At 56.9% G+C, this 15329-nt stretch overlaps 3 protein-coding genes across 3 annotated transcripts; all 3 read right to left on the bottom strand.

The window, feature by feature from the left end:
- Window positions 1-362: 362 nt before the first annotated feature.
- EsH8_III_000765 (peptidase family M41-domain-containing protein) lies at window positions 363-3112 on the bottom strand (the record flags this gene model as incomplete). Its single annotated transcript, XM_083262490.1, has 2 exons — window positions 363-1171; window positions 1225-3112. 2 exons carry the CDS (start codon window positions 3110-3112, stop codon window positions 363-365), a joined length of 2697 nt encoding a protein of 898 aa, XP_083122977.1.
- Window positions 3113-4080: 968 nt separating this feature from the next.
- EsH8_III_000766 (transcription factor domain-containing protein) lies at window positions 4081-7007 on the bottom strand (the record flags this gene model as incomplete). Its single annotated transcript, XM_083262491.1, has 5 exons — window positions 4081-4798; window positions 4857-6426; window positions 6479-6543; window positions 6602-6729; window positions 6807-7007. 5 exons carry the CDS (start codon window positions 7005-7007, stop codon window positions 4081-4083), a joined length of 2682 nt encoding a protein of 893 aa, XP_083122978.1.
- A 4752-nt stretch (window positions 7008-11759) lies between these two features.
- EsH8_III_000767 (uncharacterized protein) lies at window positions 11760-13344 on the bottom strand (the record flags this gene model as incomplete). Its single annotated transcript, XM_083262492.1, has 2 exons — window positions 11760-12748; window positions 12807-13344. 2 exons carry the CDS (start codon window positions 13342-13344, stop codon window positions 11760-11762), a joined length of 1527 nt encoding a protein of 508 aa, XP_083122979.1.
- Between the last annotated feature and the right edge of the window lie 1985 nt (window positions 13345-15329).

Raw genomic sequence — 15329 nt, forward strand, 5'->3', positions numbered from 1 at the left:
TTCCCTCACAGTAATGAACTCGCGTCATGTTCCCGTCTGCTTGATTCCCTCTGAAGGGCATTCGGTATTTTTAAGAGCCAAGCTAGAGATGTATCTACAATCCTACAAGTACATATGAAGTCCGTCTACTCCGGGCCCCCCCAATGGTGATGCATCTACTAGTAAAACAGCCGCCACGAAAGCAGAGTTGAGAGCATTGTTTTTAGAAAAATACATTGCCCGCGCTGGTCCAAGCCCCCGTGAGGAATGATGGCGATATCCTCCCCCAGTGATGAGGCCTCATGTAGAGGGAGAATCCATCCCCAGGGAACAGCCCGAGGCAAGTCCATCGAACCACGCGCATCAGCATCTCATCCGCTGCTTCATCTCCTCGACGCGTCTTCCAGGCTCTTGAATGTCGGCGTAGGGGGCACGGGGGGTTGCTCGGGAGGGCTATCCACCTCCTCCGTGGGGAACGGCGGCGGCGCGCTCTTCTGTCCTTGGCCTCCAAAGTACTTCTCAAACTCCTGGTTGTCGCCGAAGGGCCTGGGTCCGAGAAGACGAACCAGGTCGTCGCGCGTCAGCATCTCCTTCTTCAAGAGCTCCTCCGCCACGATGCCGACCTCGTGCTTCTTCTCCGTCAGCAGTTCCTTGCACTGCTTGTACGCCTCATCCACGATCCTGGAAACCTCCGCGTCGATGGCCTGCGCCGTGGCTTCGGCGAAGGGCTTCTGCAGGGTGTTCGGGTCGTCGTCAAAGTGCAGGGGGCCGACCTTCTCCGACATGCCCCATTGGGTGACCATCTTGCGGGCCATGTGGGTAACCTTGCGGAAGTCGTCGCTGGCACCCGTCGTCACAGTCGGGAAGTGCAACTCCTCCGATATCCGTCCGCCCAGCGTCATGGCCATGCGGTCCATGAGCTGCTGAACCGTCATGAGGTAGGCATCTCCCGCGGGAAGGTACTGGGCGTAGCCTAGCGCACCCTGTCCGCGGGGAATAATCGAGACCTTGAGGAGAGGGTCGGCGTGCTTGAGGAACCAGCCACAGATGGCATGGCCGGCCTCGTGGTAGGCCACTGTCCGCTTCTCCTCGGGGTTGAGGACAAGAGACTTGCGCTCAAGGCCTCCAATAACACGCTCAATGGCCTGCTCGAAATGAATCATCTCCACAGACTCGGCGTTGGCTCGGGCAGCTTGCAAAACGTTAGCATCTCGTTGAGTCTCGGGGGCATTTGGGGGAACTTACCGACAAGAGCAGCTTCGTTGACGGCGTTGGCAATGTCGGCGCCGGAGAAGCCGGGAGTCAGCGTAGCCAAACGGCCCGTGAGGTGGTCCATGTCCTCCTTGGTAACGACCTTGCCCAAGTGCACCTTGAAGATGTCCTGGCGGCCCTTCATCGTCGGCCGATCGATGAAGATGTGTCTATCGAAACGACCGGGACGCATCAGAGCCTTGTCCAGAATGTCGGCTCTGTTGGTGCCAGCGAGCACAACCACCTGCTCCTGTGTGTTGAAACCGTCCATCTCAGTCAGAATCTGGTTCAGGGTGGCCTCGCGCTCGTCGTTGCCGCCCATGCGGTTACCCTCCTGTCTCGACCGACCAATGGCGTCGATCTCATCGATGAAGATGATGCACGGGGCGTTCTTGCGAGCCGTTGCGAAGAGATCTCGTACTCTGGAGGGACCGACACCGACAAACATCTCGACGAACTCGGAACCGCTGACGCTGAAGAAGGGCACGCCGGACTCGCCGGCTGTGGCCTTGGCAAGCAGCGTCTTACCGGTTCCAGGGGGTCCGGCCAGGATGGCACCGCGGGGGATCTTGGCGCCTAACCTCTCGAAGCGCTCGGGAGTCTTCAGGAAGCTGACGAACTCCATGATCTCCGTCTTGGCCTCGTCCATGCCAGCAACGTCGCTGAACTTGACTTTGATCGCCGTCTCGTGGTTGAACCTCTTAGCCTTGCTCTTGCCAAACCCAAACATCTGGTTGCCTCCGCGTCCACCCATTTGCTTCGTGGTGTAATACAGCAGGCCGACGAGGAGAAGGGTGGGACCAAAGGCGTAGACCAGGGGCATGATGCCGCCCTCGCTGGCGTAGCTGACAGGAATGCGATCCGCCGTCGGGATGCCGAGTTCGTTCTGGGCGTCCTCGAGCTGCTTCTCGAACATCTCCACCGAACCGATGGAGAAGTAGTACTGCACGTTGGGGTTGATACCCTCGTTGCCGCCGTACACCGACTGCACGCCCTCCCGGTTCAGCTCGACGCGAACACGGCCGGGGTTCTTGATGACCACGAGCTTGTTGACGAGTCCCTTGTCCAAAAAGTTCCTCCGCAGCTCTTGCCATGTGATCTCCTTCTCCTGACCAAAGATCATGGATTCGAAGAAGGGCAGAACCACCACCCACACGATGGCGGCCACAATCAGGTCGCCGGTGCTGAGCATGCCAAAGATCCATCTCTTGCCGCCAAGTCCGCCGCCGGAACCGCCCTCGTTAGACTCGGAGTTGGAGTTTCGCCCCTCCTTCTGCTTGCCCTGCTCGGATTCCTTCGCGCCGTCCTGCTTCTCCTTGTTCGGGTCCTGTTCTTCGCGCATCAACACCGTCGCTTCGTAGTCGGAAAACCTCTTTGCGACTTGTGTCGAGACACGGAGGATCTTGGCGATGTCGGTAACAGTCATCTTCAGCTTGCGCTCCTTCAGCGTTGCCAGGAGCTCCCGCATTTCCTTGGGGGCTCCCAGAAGCTTCATCTCCTCCACGCTCTTGATGAAGAAGTCTTTCTGGAACCGCGGCAGCCTGTCGTTCTCGGCCATCTTCAGCAACATCCCGAGCTCCTCCTCGTTGAGGTACACCCACCCCTCGGGCAGGGGCCATTCCTTTCGTATTTGCTCCTCCTTGGCCGCGCGAAGCTTCTCCGGGTCTTGCTCTTCTTCGGGCTTCTTTTCGTTGGGGTCATTGTCGTTCTTCGGGGGCTGCGGGCCGTTTGTCGAGTAGAATCGCGATCGATAGCATGCTAGCGGAGCTTGCGGGCCGAGTCGTGCTATTCTTGACGGTTGGAATCGCATTCGTGTGATCGGCTGCTGCGCGAGTCTGACAGCTCGCGCGAGCTGCGCCGACTGGCGTAGAAACCTTGCCATTGTATGATGTGTCTGAGGTGACGAGGCGGGACGACCGGAGCCGAGAAGAAGTGTTCACCGCGTGTAGCGATGTATTATCTCATTGGGGCGCCCTGCTGGTTGTGAACGGGCGTTGGGCGGGGATGAGAAGGAAAACAGTCAATGGCTTTGTGCTGGGTATTGAGAACACCAACCGCAGTAGTTACGACGGAGGCAGAATAATTTGGTGATGTGTGCTTGGTAATTGGGCCAGGCTCTCCCGGGATGACTGTACGATGGCAAAAGCTCCCATAGTGATGAGTTCATGTCGGGCCCCATCGCAGGCCGAGATTTTAGCGGTGCACGTGACTGTTAAACTCCGTCCACAGAGTGGCGCGAGTCCACTCTGGCCGCCTCTCCAGGCTCGGATAGAATAGACCCTTTCCGCCGCAAACTCCGATAATGAATGACACTTCTACCTGAACCGTGCCCACTGCCACCAGAAGTCCGCCGCCGGGAGGGTCTGAAGGGTTTCCGCATGGGTGCTATTATGCTCCAGGCTCCTCTCCGGTTACGTACACCGTCACTACAGCTCATGTGTGTACGTGGGGAATGGGCTTCGGGATACTCGCTCATTGTTCGCAGCGGGCTATTCTTGAGTTGGCATTTGAGTTGCTGTAACCCATCTTCACAGCTAGCTGCACCAGGTACTATTAACACGACAACGCAGTTATCCGATGCGTTCTGATCAATATTACACCTATGTTCCGCCACTCTATGGCAGTACACGACGCAGTGTGCTGGTCTCCCCCCATACTTGGAAGCCGTACACAGAGCGACTCCCCGCCTCAAGCAGGCCAATTACTAGTACACGCGTTCATGGTTCGTGATTCGTCTCATATGCACATTATGCAACCAGGATTCCTGTCCAGCCGCTTGCTTTCCGGCGCGGTTGCTCATCCACTCATCTGTCTCGGCGCCTCAAACACTCTAGAGCGTCGTTTGGGGAATCATCCAACGTTGCCGTTCTCCACAGTCGGGTATGCGCCGCCACTCATTTCAGCCCAGTCCCAGTCCAGCGTCATAGGAAGCGCGAACAGGTCCTGGGGTAGGAGCGGCTGCTGGAACGGCGCGCCCATGTTCATAGGGGGAGAGCGTACGCTATTGGGGTCGCCAAATCCCGTCATTTCTGTCAAATTGCCGTAGTTCGACTGGTCCGGGATATTGAACTCTTGCGGCCAGCCAGCCGACGGAAGAGCCGGCGATGGCTCTCGCATCGAGGTTGTCGTCATGGGACTGAAGCCGTGCCTCCTGCGGTTAGCTTCGCCGTTGAAATCAGGAGAAAGTTGTCCGTTCGTCGTCGAAGACCTTGACGCAGCTGTGACGGAATGAGGGGTTGGCGTTGTCACGGACGCAGGCCGAGGTGTGTGTGTCGATGCGGCAGGGCTTGCTGACGGCTTTGGAGCGGCGTCGCTCTTTCGTTTTCTGCGAGATTGCTGGTCCTTCTCCGCCTTTTCGATGACGAGTTTGGCTATTCTTTCAAACTCGGAGCATACACCCAACATGCGGTGGACTCCGCCGGTCTCGGCCTCTTGACCTAGCATTGACAAGAAGTTGACAACGAGATTCATCAACCGTGTATCTGACTTGGCCCTCGGATCCATGGGATTCTGCAGGATATTGCCAAACAGCGTCATCAACGCCGATACCGGGAAATACAAAATGAGCCTGTAAACGATACAAAATTAGATAAACCAGCAAAAGATGGCACCGATTTTCCACATACCAGACACTTGCCGAGTCACCTTGCGGCATGTACTTCAAAAGCGATATTGACGCTCGGGCGGCCGCAGTGCAGAGTGCTGCAGATGAGAAGACGCGTGGGTTCAGGGGTTTGGCGTTGAGTCCCTGGATAGCATAGTTGGACAATCGGCTTGTCCAATATCCGTGATGAACTGACATGCGATGGATTGTCGTCAGGCAGTTGTAGTACGTCAGATGAAGCATGACCACGTGCAGGATGAGGGGCGTATGCGACGCTTGGATCTCATGCTCGGGTCTGAAGTCGATGGGGAGACTGTCCTTCCACTCCTCAAGCTCCTGGTCCAGTTCTCCAATGGTGTTCAGGAGTTCGCCGCTCGATTGCTTGGTGGCCTTGGTCGAATAGAGTCGGGAGTAAACCTTGCTCTCGATACACGCAAACTCACACATAACTCTGAACAAGTTCATCTTTCCCTTGCCGTCGGCCAGTGGAATGTTGCCAATGTTATCATCAGGATTGGCGTCAGGGAGTTCCACATTCATATCGTCGTCATCCTGCGCTGGTGGCCGGCCTGCTCGAAGACACAGGTCCTTGTCCAGCATGTACGCGATCCAGAAAACTCGCTTCCGCTGCTCGATTTCAATGGGGTTGAGGTTAAAGCCGGTCCCTCGCTTGTGCAGGCCAATGGTGTGGGCGAGACGAATAGCCGTGGCGACAAGGAGAAACGTGGGCTGGGGGTTCGGGGTTCCCTGCATGAACAGCGCCATCCCGAGCAGGGCTTGCACACTCAACAAGTCGGTATTCCGCATCGTAAGCTCGGCAAAAGTTCCCAAGGCGTTCTTGATGTAGCCCCACGCCTTCTCGTCTTCCTCTTGCGGCACGAGGTTGCTCATAACGCGCAGGCGGTGGGCAAAAGCCAACGCGCAATTCAGACTCGCCCACCAGCCTGTGCCCTCATACGGATCGTCGGAATACTGCCGCTCAACCAAGTGCATGAAAGTAGGTTGGTGGAACAGGGGGAACATGCAGTTGAAGTTTTCAAAGAAGTCTTTTAGCAGCGACAGAGCCTCCGCCTTCGGAGGCAAAGGCCGAAAGACTGGGCGGCGGAAGAGGTCGCTGAAAACCTCGGGCTTCCAGGCAGTCCACTTGTGGTCGTCGATCGATACCTCGGAAATCATTGCTTGAAAGGAGTTGTCGCCCGTCTTTTCGTTGACCCATTGGATACCCTTGGGAGAAAAGATGGAAAAGCCGGAGGAAGAACCGATATACCGGGTCTCGCCGCTTTGGTTCGTGACCAGAGAGCACATGAGCTCGGAGAGTGCCTCGACCTCCTCGTTGTCCTTCTCTTCAGATACGGATGCCTTGCGCTTGTCTCCGTCCTTGGCTTCTTTCTGTGCGTCCTTGGTTGGCTCGGGGGAAGTTATGGCACTATGCGGCGTCGACATATTCTCATTCTGCCCCGACGTTGCTTGGGATGGAGAAGTTGGGTTGGACGCAGCTTGGGAAGCCTGTCTTGACTGCTGTTGTTTCTCAGCGAGCCGCTTCTCGAGAGTGCCGAGATCCGTGTCAGCATCGTCGTCTTCGCCGAGAAGGCCTACGCGACTGATTAGCCTGGTCCGGAGCTGTGTGCTGTGGGCAACACGAACCTGAGAGTCTAAGAAGGTTTTCCATGCGCCCTAGACGGTTCTCGAGCCCTTCAATGTACTTGGCTCTGCAGTTCTGTTAGTCGGAAGGCTGCGGAGGGGGTAGACATCTAGGATTTGGCCTACCCTTTTGGCGGGTTGCGCTTCTTCTCGACTTGCGTGAAGACGCAATCCGTCTTGTAGTTTATACAGTGGCTGCAGGCGGGTAGCTTGCCGTCGCACTTGATTTTCTTCTTCCTGCACATGTCACAAGCCTGCGCGCAAACCGTGTAAGCATTCTCTTGTCCTAGACGGGGGAAGAGGCCGCCGAGAGGCCGCTTGATGCTCTTACCCTCGCGATTCTCCTCCTCTTCGCCTCGTTCGCGTCGTCGAGTAGTGTCGAGGGGTCGCCGAACATGTGGGCGGCGAGATCAGGCGGCATGTGCTGAACGGGAAGGCCGTCGGCGGTATAAGCTCCGAAGATCTGCGGCGGCTGGTTCATCATCGGGGGTGGCGCCCCCAAATGGGGCATCTGGAAGCCCATATGGTCCATGGCGGACAAGCTGGTCGGTCCTCACCGAGGATCGCACTCGTGGTATCAATGGGACGGTGCGAGAAGGCTGAGGCTTCCGGAGGGCGCGGGAAAGTGGCGAGGTGGTGGAACTGGTCAAACCGAGGTGCGCGCGACCAGACTAGAGGTGTCAAAGTGCGGAGGAAGACGTTGGGGGGTTGAGGAAAAGACGAAAGGGCCTAAAATAACCGGTCTGTCACGGTATTTGCAAGCAGGGAGCGCGGGATAGCTAGCGCAGCGGCAGATGGTGGATGCTTCTTCTGCTATTCGCTCGGTAAAGCGGTGGCTTGGTCGACTCCTTAACGCCGAGAAGGATGGATCCCGTTGGCGAGAAGGGTATGAGGTTGGTGGCAGTATCCGTCGTGGGCCAACAATGAGCGAGGGTCCGGAGCTTTCGTTTTCGGTCCGGTCTAGGCTCTGGTGGAGTATTCGTTGAGCTGCGAAATTCAGAGGGTAAGGGATCGTTAGTGATGTGCAGCTGCGTGGGGTTTGCTGTTGGATGTATCGACCCGGGGACGACGGGAGAAGGGGTATCGCGTTCAGACGCCTGGAAGGTAGCTCAGAGAAAGGAGGAAAGAAAGAGGGAAGAGAATGGGTGGAAATGATGGGACGGAGGGAGTAGTGTAAAAAGGCGATACACGAAAGAGCATGGAGGTGTCACATAATGACCTCCAGCTACGGATACCTCCTGGCCTGGTGGACGGCTTGGGGGGGGCAAGAAGCGTTACAGAGTTGCAGACTCGTCCGTCAGTGTTCTTGCAGTGGCATTGGTCAGCGGGGCGTAGCTGACGGGGGCTAGCTTGTCTTGTTTCGCTGCTCTGGGCTGCTTCACTGTGGACGTTGCTGTCATGGAGGGGCTTGGGCACTTTCCACCAGAGGTGGGCAGGGAGCATGAGGGGGGGGATGCTATGGGGATGCACCGGCCCGGAGGACTGGAAGGGGCGGGCTCCACAGGGAGCAGAGGGAGCGAAAGAGAGGCAAGGATCTGAATGGCAAGAGACGGGGGGGATGGGGAGGGCCTCACAATACCGAGTACCTACCTGTGAGACTCGGTACCTTGCACCCACATCTCATCATTCATGTAGCCCAAGAGTCTACTTCTTTGCCACGTTTTCCCACGCCAAAAGCTACCTTTTCTATTTTGGGTTTGTTTCTCACACTCTCTCAGCTGCTGCTCAACCGACCATTGGACCCATTTCGGCAGCAGTACTGGGCGGTGGATAGCAGTGCTTATCATTATAGGTACCGGTAGTGCACGCTACGAGCGAAAGCCTTCTCACGCCATGAGTTGTCTTCTCGTCCCAAGTCCGATTCGTCCACCAGTGCTTATTGTTGGCCACTGGACTGGCAATGTCTCACGAATCATGGGGTGGCACTCGGACGACAACGGAAAGTCATCACGTAAGAAGAGAGGAGGGCTGTGAAGTGCCTGGTGCCGTGGCCGCCTTCGGATTCCATTTCTCATCGTTCCCCCCCTCCCACTATGGTCGGTTACCTCCAAGCGTATCCATACAACCCTATTGATGTTCCGCGGTGGGTTTTCCCCCCTTCTCTTTCTCTCTTTTGTGTCTCAGTCTTGTTCACCCCCCTACAGCACCCCCGGTCATTCTCTCTGTCAGTCTGCGACCCTGGCGCGGCAACATGTGCAGGAAGTGCTTCGCGACGAATCACGTCACCCACACCAGCTTGACAGGCCCCGTCCGTCATCCGTGCGGCGCGTTCTGCGGTGCATCTACGAATGCCTTGGGCAATCTCCCACTTGCATACATGGGAGTAAACGTCGCGGCGTTCCGAATGCGCGCAACCGTCCCTGACACGAAGGTGTCTGTCTTCGACCAGCATGATGGAGCAGATACAGCGGAATGGCCTGCCTGCCTGCCTGCCTGCCTGCCTACCCACGAAAGAGGCTCCTTGGCATCATCTGGCCAGGCACTTAGGGTTACCTCTAATTCCTCTGATGGGCGACGCTTAGGGGCTCGGACTCGTCACCGCAGCTCGGGATGACCTTGGGACAAGGATTGCTTGATGTGCCAGGCACAAGCGCAGGTTCAGTCAAGCATCGACGAGTAAGTGCATTCAACTCGATGAGTGCCAGACCTTGCACATAGCTGCTCGCCGGCCTGAGCCTGTTACAAAAAGCACTTCAGTTCGTGGGCTCCGCGGCATTGACGCCACCATACGGTAACAGTTTTAATCACATTCTTTTTCCTCGCCTCTGGCCTGCCGAAGCTATGGTAACAGCTTATTGGCACCTCTCCCCCGTCGATCGAAATGCGAGGTCTCTTTGCATTTTCGGGAATCAAGGCGAGGCCAACTTTCAGTCTGGGGTGTGTGGCTTGTTCGATCCGAGCCTGCCGGTGTGGGTACCTTGGCTCCAACCACCGTCCACAGCCCAACCCGCCGCGGACGAGGGGTTGTCGACATCGGCCCTTGAGAGAGGTTCCGCGCACATGCATACGTGACAACAGGTTGGCAACAGCGACGTTGCGAGTTTTCCATCGTCCTCTCAGCTACAGGTCGAGATGTCTAGCCAACTCACACATGTAGGCTGATCGAGACCTCGCCCCGCATCTTGCTCGTTCGCTCTCAGAGTTCCACCGACCGCCGTGATCTATTGCGCCGAGGGCCCGTGACATGCAAAGCTTCTCGAAATCCATCTAAGCAGGGCACCCCTCCCTAGACGGAAGCATAAGCCATCGGTGCCGTGCATCTGGCCTTCGGACGGCTGCCCCTCCATGATGAAGGTGCCGCAGAAAAAGTTGTGGAGATGAGGCGGTCGAAAGTGATTGGCACCCGAAGGGGCGAAGGCGGTTCCCGCTGGGAGCTTCAGTCTCTTTCATGCTGTGGCCCGACGAGCTTCAGCACAGAGAGGCACACAGACTGCGCACCTTATGAAGCAGCAAGTGTCACTGTCCGATGAGGTCTGACAAGTGTCGCGGAAAAGGAACGGGCGGCGGAACGGACCAGGCTTGGAAAGCCCAAAACCAGGTTCATCGCAAATGCAGTCGTTCTATCGGCCCCCCCCCCAAGCGCTTACAGCAGATTATCAACATGTTAGCTTTCAGCCGTTTGCGGAGACTGCCACCTTCAGTACCCTGTTCTAGATGGACGGAGGGCTTTTCTTCTTCTTCAGAATCTACCGCGTGCTGTGCTGCATGTACACCGGCAAATTTAGAAAAGGATGTTTCGTCCCGTGTTTGCAGATTGGACGGTAAACACACCGATAAACGCCTGATAGATGAGACACCCGCCCGACTGTATGAGCTCCAACGACAATGTCTCCACAAAACAGTGGTGACGAAAGGTCGAGACCTCGCTCAGTGCAGTCAGCACACGAGCAGACAAAAGAAACCCAACACAACGCAACTGAGCGCAGCAGTAGCTGTGGCAGCAGCAGGGCAGCAGGAATTTGTCACGCAGGGTCCAAGCGGACCAGGAACCGAAAGGAAAAGAGAGGATATGGGGGGGCGAAGTGTACGATCATTCCTATCCCACCGTTTCAAGTGTGTCTCAAGAAAGACCACCCCCCCAACTCTACCCACCCCAGCTATTCTTCCTGTTCTTCTTCTTCCTCTTCCCCATCCCCTTCCACTTCTTAAAACCGAACCAACAAACCCGCAAACTCAACTTGACCCGGGTGGCTCGCCAATGCGTTCGCCCACACACACGCGCGCCCACCCCCGCCCCGCCTCTTGGTCGAGACGATGAGGCTCCCGCGACGAGGGACGAGGTCGGCCGACTCGGCTCTTTCCCCACCCCCTCGACGAACGGCATATACGTCCCCCGACTGAACCTCTGGGTCACATTCACACCACCCGCCCCCTCCCCTCCTCCTCCTTTTTTCATCTCCCCTCCCCCACGAACTCAGGGTCCCGGTTGCAGGTTGCGACCTTTCCGAGCTTTGCGAGAGGCAGCCCGATGTGACGGGGGCCGAAGGCCGGTTTGAGCATCATCGCGTCACGAGCAGAAAAAAAATCTTGCACCACCGCCCCAACCATGCCCCCCTTTCCCTTGTCCCCCCTACCCATCCGGGTTCGTCTGCTACATCGTCCCCTTGCGAACATCACTCCCGTCCGACCGGAGGAATCACACGGCGCAGCAAAGGGCCATCAAAGTGACCGGCAATGCAGGAACAGGACCAGAAACCCCCCAGCCAAGGTAACAAGCTTCGTCACATAAGGGCCCATGCAAAAAAAGGAAATGGAGAGGGACAGTGGGACAAAATGGTGAGGGTCAAGGACAATACTGCGCATGAACCAGGCAGGACATAATTCGTAGCAAAGGGTAGATGGAGTCTTTCCTTCTTGGCTGAAGGTTGCTCAGCCCAACTCCCTTCTCCTCAAGGCGATCTGCTATTTACATGCAAGCCAACGCTTGCCGGACCCGAATTTCCCGCTGCGTATGACCCGTGGTTTTGTTGCGGTCCAAAGCCGGCACGCGCACATCTGATCCCAGATCCCCCACGTGGGATTCGCCTCGTTCCCGCCCTGCTGGTCGCGGGCTCATATCAGACGTGCCAAACTCAACGCCAATCCCATATGCCGTCGTAGAGAGAGGGGCAAAAAAAAAATGAAAATGTTGACGAAAAAGAAAAGAAGAAACAAGAACCCCTCCGCCCCGGATAGATACTAATAATTATCGTCGAATGATGGTGAGAATGTACAGTGTGGGTCAAAGTACGTTGGAGCCGGCGGGGCTGGCTCCAAGTAAAGGTGGAAGAGAAAGAAGAGGGGTTCACATGTCTTCTGTGAACCTGGAGGCCGAGCCCCGGGAACCCCGCGACCCGTCCTGCGACGTTAAGCTTCGGCCAACGGGGTCCCGTGCCGGGGGCTGTAACGGGAAAAACGTTGACCTGGTATCCGGAAACGGAGCCGATTCCGTCACTGGCGTTCGGGCCGGCGACTCTTTGAGGACCACGACGCCACTAACGGGTCTCATAGGCGAACCAAGCGCGAGGCGCGTCTGTCCGTTGGGCTCGAAAAAGGCTTGGGAATCGCGGTAGTAGACCGACTCGTCGTCGTTTGCGGTGCCTTCGCGGGGGTCTGTGTAACCATCCCCCCCGGCTTGCAGCACTGACGGCAGTTTCCTGCCGGCGACTCTGACGAAGCCTCTCTCGCCCGTCTCCGAAGGCTCGCTGGCCCTTCTGGATGGGGGCTTGACGGCCGCCGCCGCCGTTGCGCCGGCCGCGGCTGTTGGACCATACGACAAGGACCGCTGGATCATTCCGCCGCTGTTGCTGCCGTCGGGGCCGCCAGAGCCGTTGAGAATACCCCGTTTGCCAGTCGCATTAGGGTCGCTGAGCCGGAATCGTCCGCCGGATTGCTTTTTCCATCGGAGGGCAAAGAAGACCAACACCACCAGGAAAGCCACGCCAGCTATGCTCCCCACAACACTGCCTACGACTGTTCCCGTGGGTGTAGGCGAGCCGTTGCTGCTAGAACCATCCGATGTTGACGTTGGTGTTGATGTGGGTGCTGGTTGACCTGCTGCGCCACCTCCCACGCCGCCAGCGGTTCCATCTGCGGATGCTGTCGGCTCTGCAGAAAGGGCCGACGATGAGGCGGTCGTAAATGCAGAACTGCTCAGCTCGCTGGAGTCGGATGCCGAAGCCCAATCGGAGGTCGAAGAAAGCGATGTAAGTATTGAGGACGTTACGCTTGTCGATAAACTAGTTGTTGTGGTAAAGACTGATGTTGAAGAAGAATTTGACGAGGTAAGGAATGCTACATGCTGGTCAGCTGCGTCATCCTACGAAGAGAGCAACGAGATGGGGGAGCGCACAAATTGTTGAGTTTGACGTAGCACTCAACGTTGAATATGACGGTGTCGCTGAGGACAGCGGTAGTGAAGATGAAAGATCGGACGTCAAGGGAATAACTTGACTGGCGGAAGAATCCGTAGATGAGGGTGTCGGCACCGCAGCAATGGACAGTATCGCTGTGTTCGCAGACTCGGACGACGACGAGCCATCGGTCGACGACGCCGAGGGGACCGCTGCAATTGACAAGTCAAAGGCGGCGCTGGATGTCGTTTCGGCATCCACGGTTGCGGGTGTCGGGTAGTGAGTCTGCACTTCGATGGGGGCCCCAGAGGCATCGACTATTTGAATGACGGAGACGGTCTGGACGACGACTCTCGGCGCAGTGGTGCTGGATTGGGCCTCGGGGCTGGGACTGGGGCTGGGTTCGGCGTCGTCGAGTTGGCGATGGTGGTGCCGGGCATTCTCAGGTGCGGCGGCGCGTTTGTTGTGTAGATGGTAATGATTGTGGTGGTATGAGCGGGCCTGAGGGAGTGAAGACCCGCGTGGTAATTTAGTCATCGCGTTGATGGAGTGGCGTGGGCGGTAGGCTGAGCTACTACCCGGTCTGGTTGGTGTGGAATTTTGGTCAAAAAAAAAACTCCGAGGGAGGCGAATCAAGCTGCTGCTGCTTCTAGGCCAGGCGAGCAGAAATAAAGATAGAACACGGTAACGAGTGACTGGTGCTGGAGCAGGGTGTTTGGGTGGGAGCTGTCGATCTATTCGAATTCCATTCTTGGCGTTATCATGGCCGTGTCGATGAATGGCATCGTCTGCTGGTGTCCTGCAGCGGGCCGCGAATGCAAATCCCCTTGTTCCAAATCAACAGACGCTTCCCAACACTCTTTCTTTCGGTTGCGGGTGCGAAACGATGCGAAAAGGGGCCGTGGAATCGTGTCGGCCGTTTCTCGTTGTCCGTGAGCGAGATCCTTTGTCTCCCTTGCATCTGCCAGTTCTCATGGCCGATGGGTCAGGACGATGGCATGGCGGCGTTGGCAGGAGGGGGGGAGAGGAGAGGAAAGAGGAAAAGGGCACCTGGGAGTGGAGTGAGCAGCAGGCTCGATGATAATAAGCATCGGGGGCCGGAAAGTAATTAAAAAAAAAAAGTGAGAGAAACAAACGGCTAGAAAACAAGAGTGCAGCGTTGATTGAGCGCTTCGACGCCCACTTCACATCGACGTCCCGGGGGATTGGGGGGGGCCACATGCAGTCTCGCGCAGATGGCAAGATTTCGATAATCTCGCTTGATATGGACGGGTGGCTGCTAGCTGGAGGACGTCGAGCCCCATTGGCCAACCAGAGGCCTGCAAAGTTGCAGTGAGCAGTTCCACTGTCCACTATCACGGGGAGGGGGACCAGGGACGGGGACCATGGGCCAGGGACAGGGGTGGTGCCCACCCAACCTCATTGGCATGGTGTTCTGGTGCCTGCGTCTGTGCTTGCCAGGGGAGGGGAGGGGAGGGGAAGGACGGCTTACGCTGGATGGTTGCACAGTAGAGCCATACGGCGCTACGTCGATGTCCATTGTTATTATTATTGGCTTTCAACCTGAGAAGCAAACGACTGGATGTGGGCAGGCACAACTGAGATGCAGTGAGATGGAGGGTCTGGATGGGACCCCCAACGGAATAGGGCCTGCATCCAGCAATCAGAGTTGGCAGCGCGCACTATGGGACGAAATGAGATGATGCACGGGACGGAGGTCTGACTAAGGGACAGACACTTGGGCACAGGCTAGAAATGGAAGGGCTTGAATGGCAGTACGGGACAGAGGGAGAGGGTATGTGCCTCTCTCTCTCTCTCTCTTTTTTTTTCCATTTTTATTTTTATGCCGGTCCGTGGGTAGACGTTTTGTTTCTGAGAGTCAATCGGCACCGTTGGTTTCGCCTACGGGACCATGGCGGCAGCCCGAAATGACGAGGTATCCCAACGCCCGAGAAAGGCCCAGGGGTACATGCATGGGAAATGTTCCCCAGGGCGATGGAACAAGACAGAATGTCCGCTTCGATTGACAGCCTGCCTGGGAGAGTGAACCATCAACGACTCTGCAGCGTTACGAAGCCAAGGACACACTCCACTTGACCAACATTCTCCAACCTGCCTGTGGACTTTTTGCACCGGCCGGTCAAGACTCATCGGGGTCCCTCCCAAAGGGACTTAACTTGAGGCCTTTGGAGAACCCGGGCCAAGGGGGTAGCTCGCGGGCACGTAAGGGAATACGAGCCAACCATCTCCACGGACGAGGAAGAAAAAGGAACACTATTCCCAAAACGCAAAAGAAGGTTATTTTTGTCCAGACAAAATGCTTTGGCGGGGAGAAGGAGGAGCAACATCTGCTAGGAATCATGCCATGCAGCTCTCGAGTCTCGCCATGTCGTCTACACCACCTTCGCGCTCGCTGCGACCCTTTTGCCGGCTGTGCGACGGGGTGACGGGCTTGTCCACGTTGGTGACCTCTCTTTGAAGGGCCGACAATGCATTGTTTATGGAGGACTCGACTCGGAGGG

Source organism: Colletotrichum jinshuiense, chromosome 3 (assembly GCF_051148585.1).
Source record: "Colletotrichum jinshuiense chromosome 3, complete sequence".
NCBI lineage: Eukaryota > Fungi > Ascomycota > Sordariomycetes > Glomerellales > Glomerellaceae > Colletotrichum > Colletotrichum jinshuiense.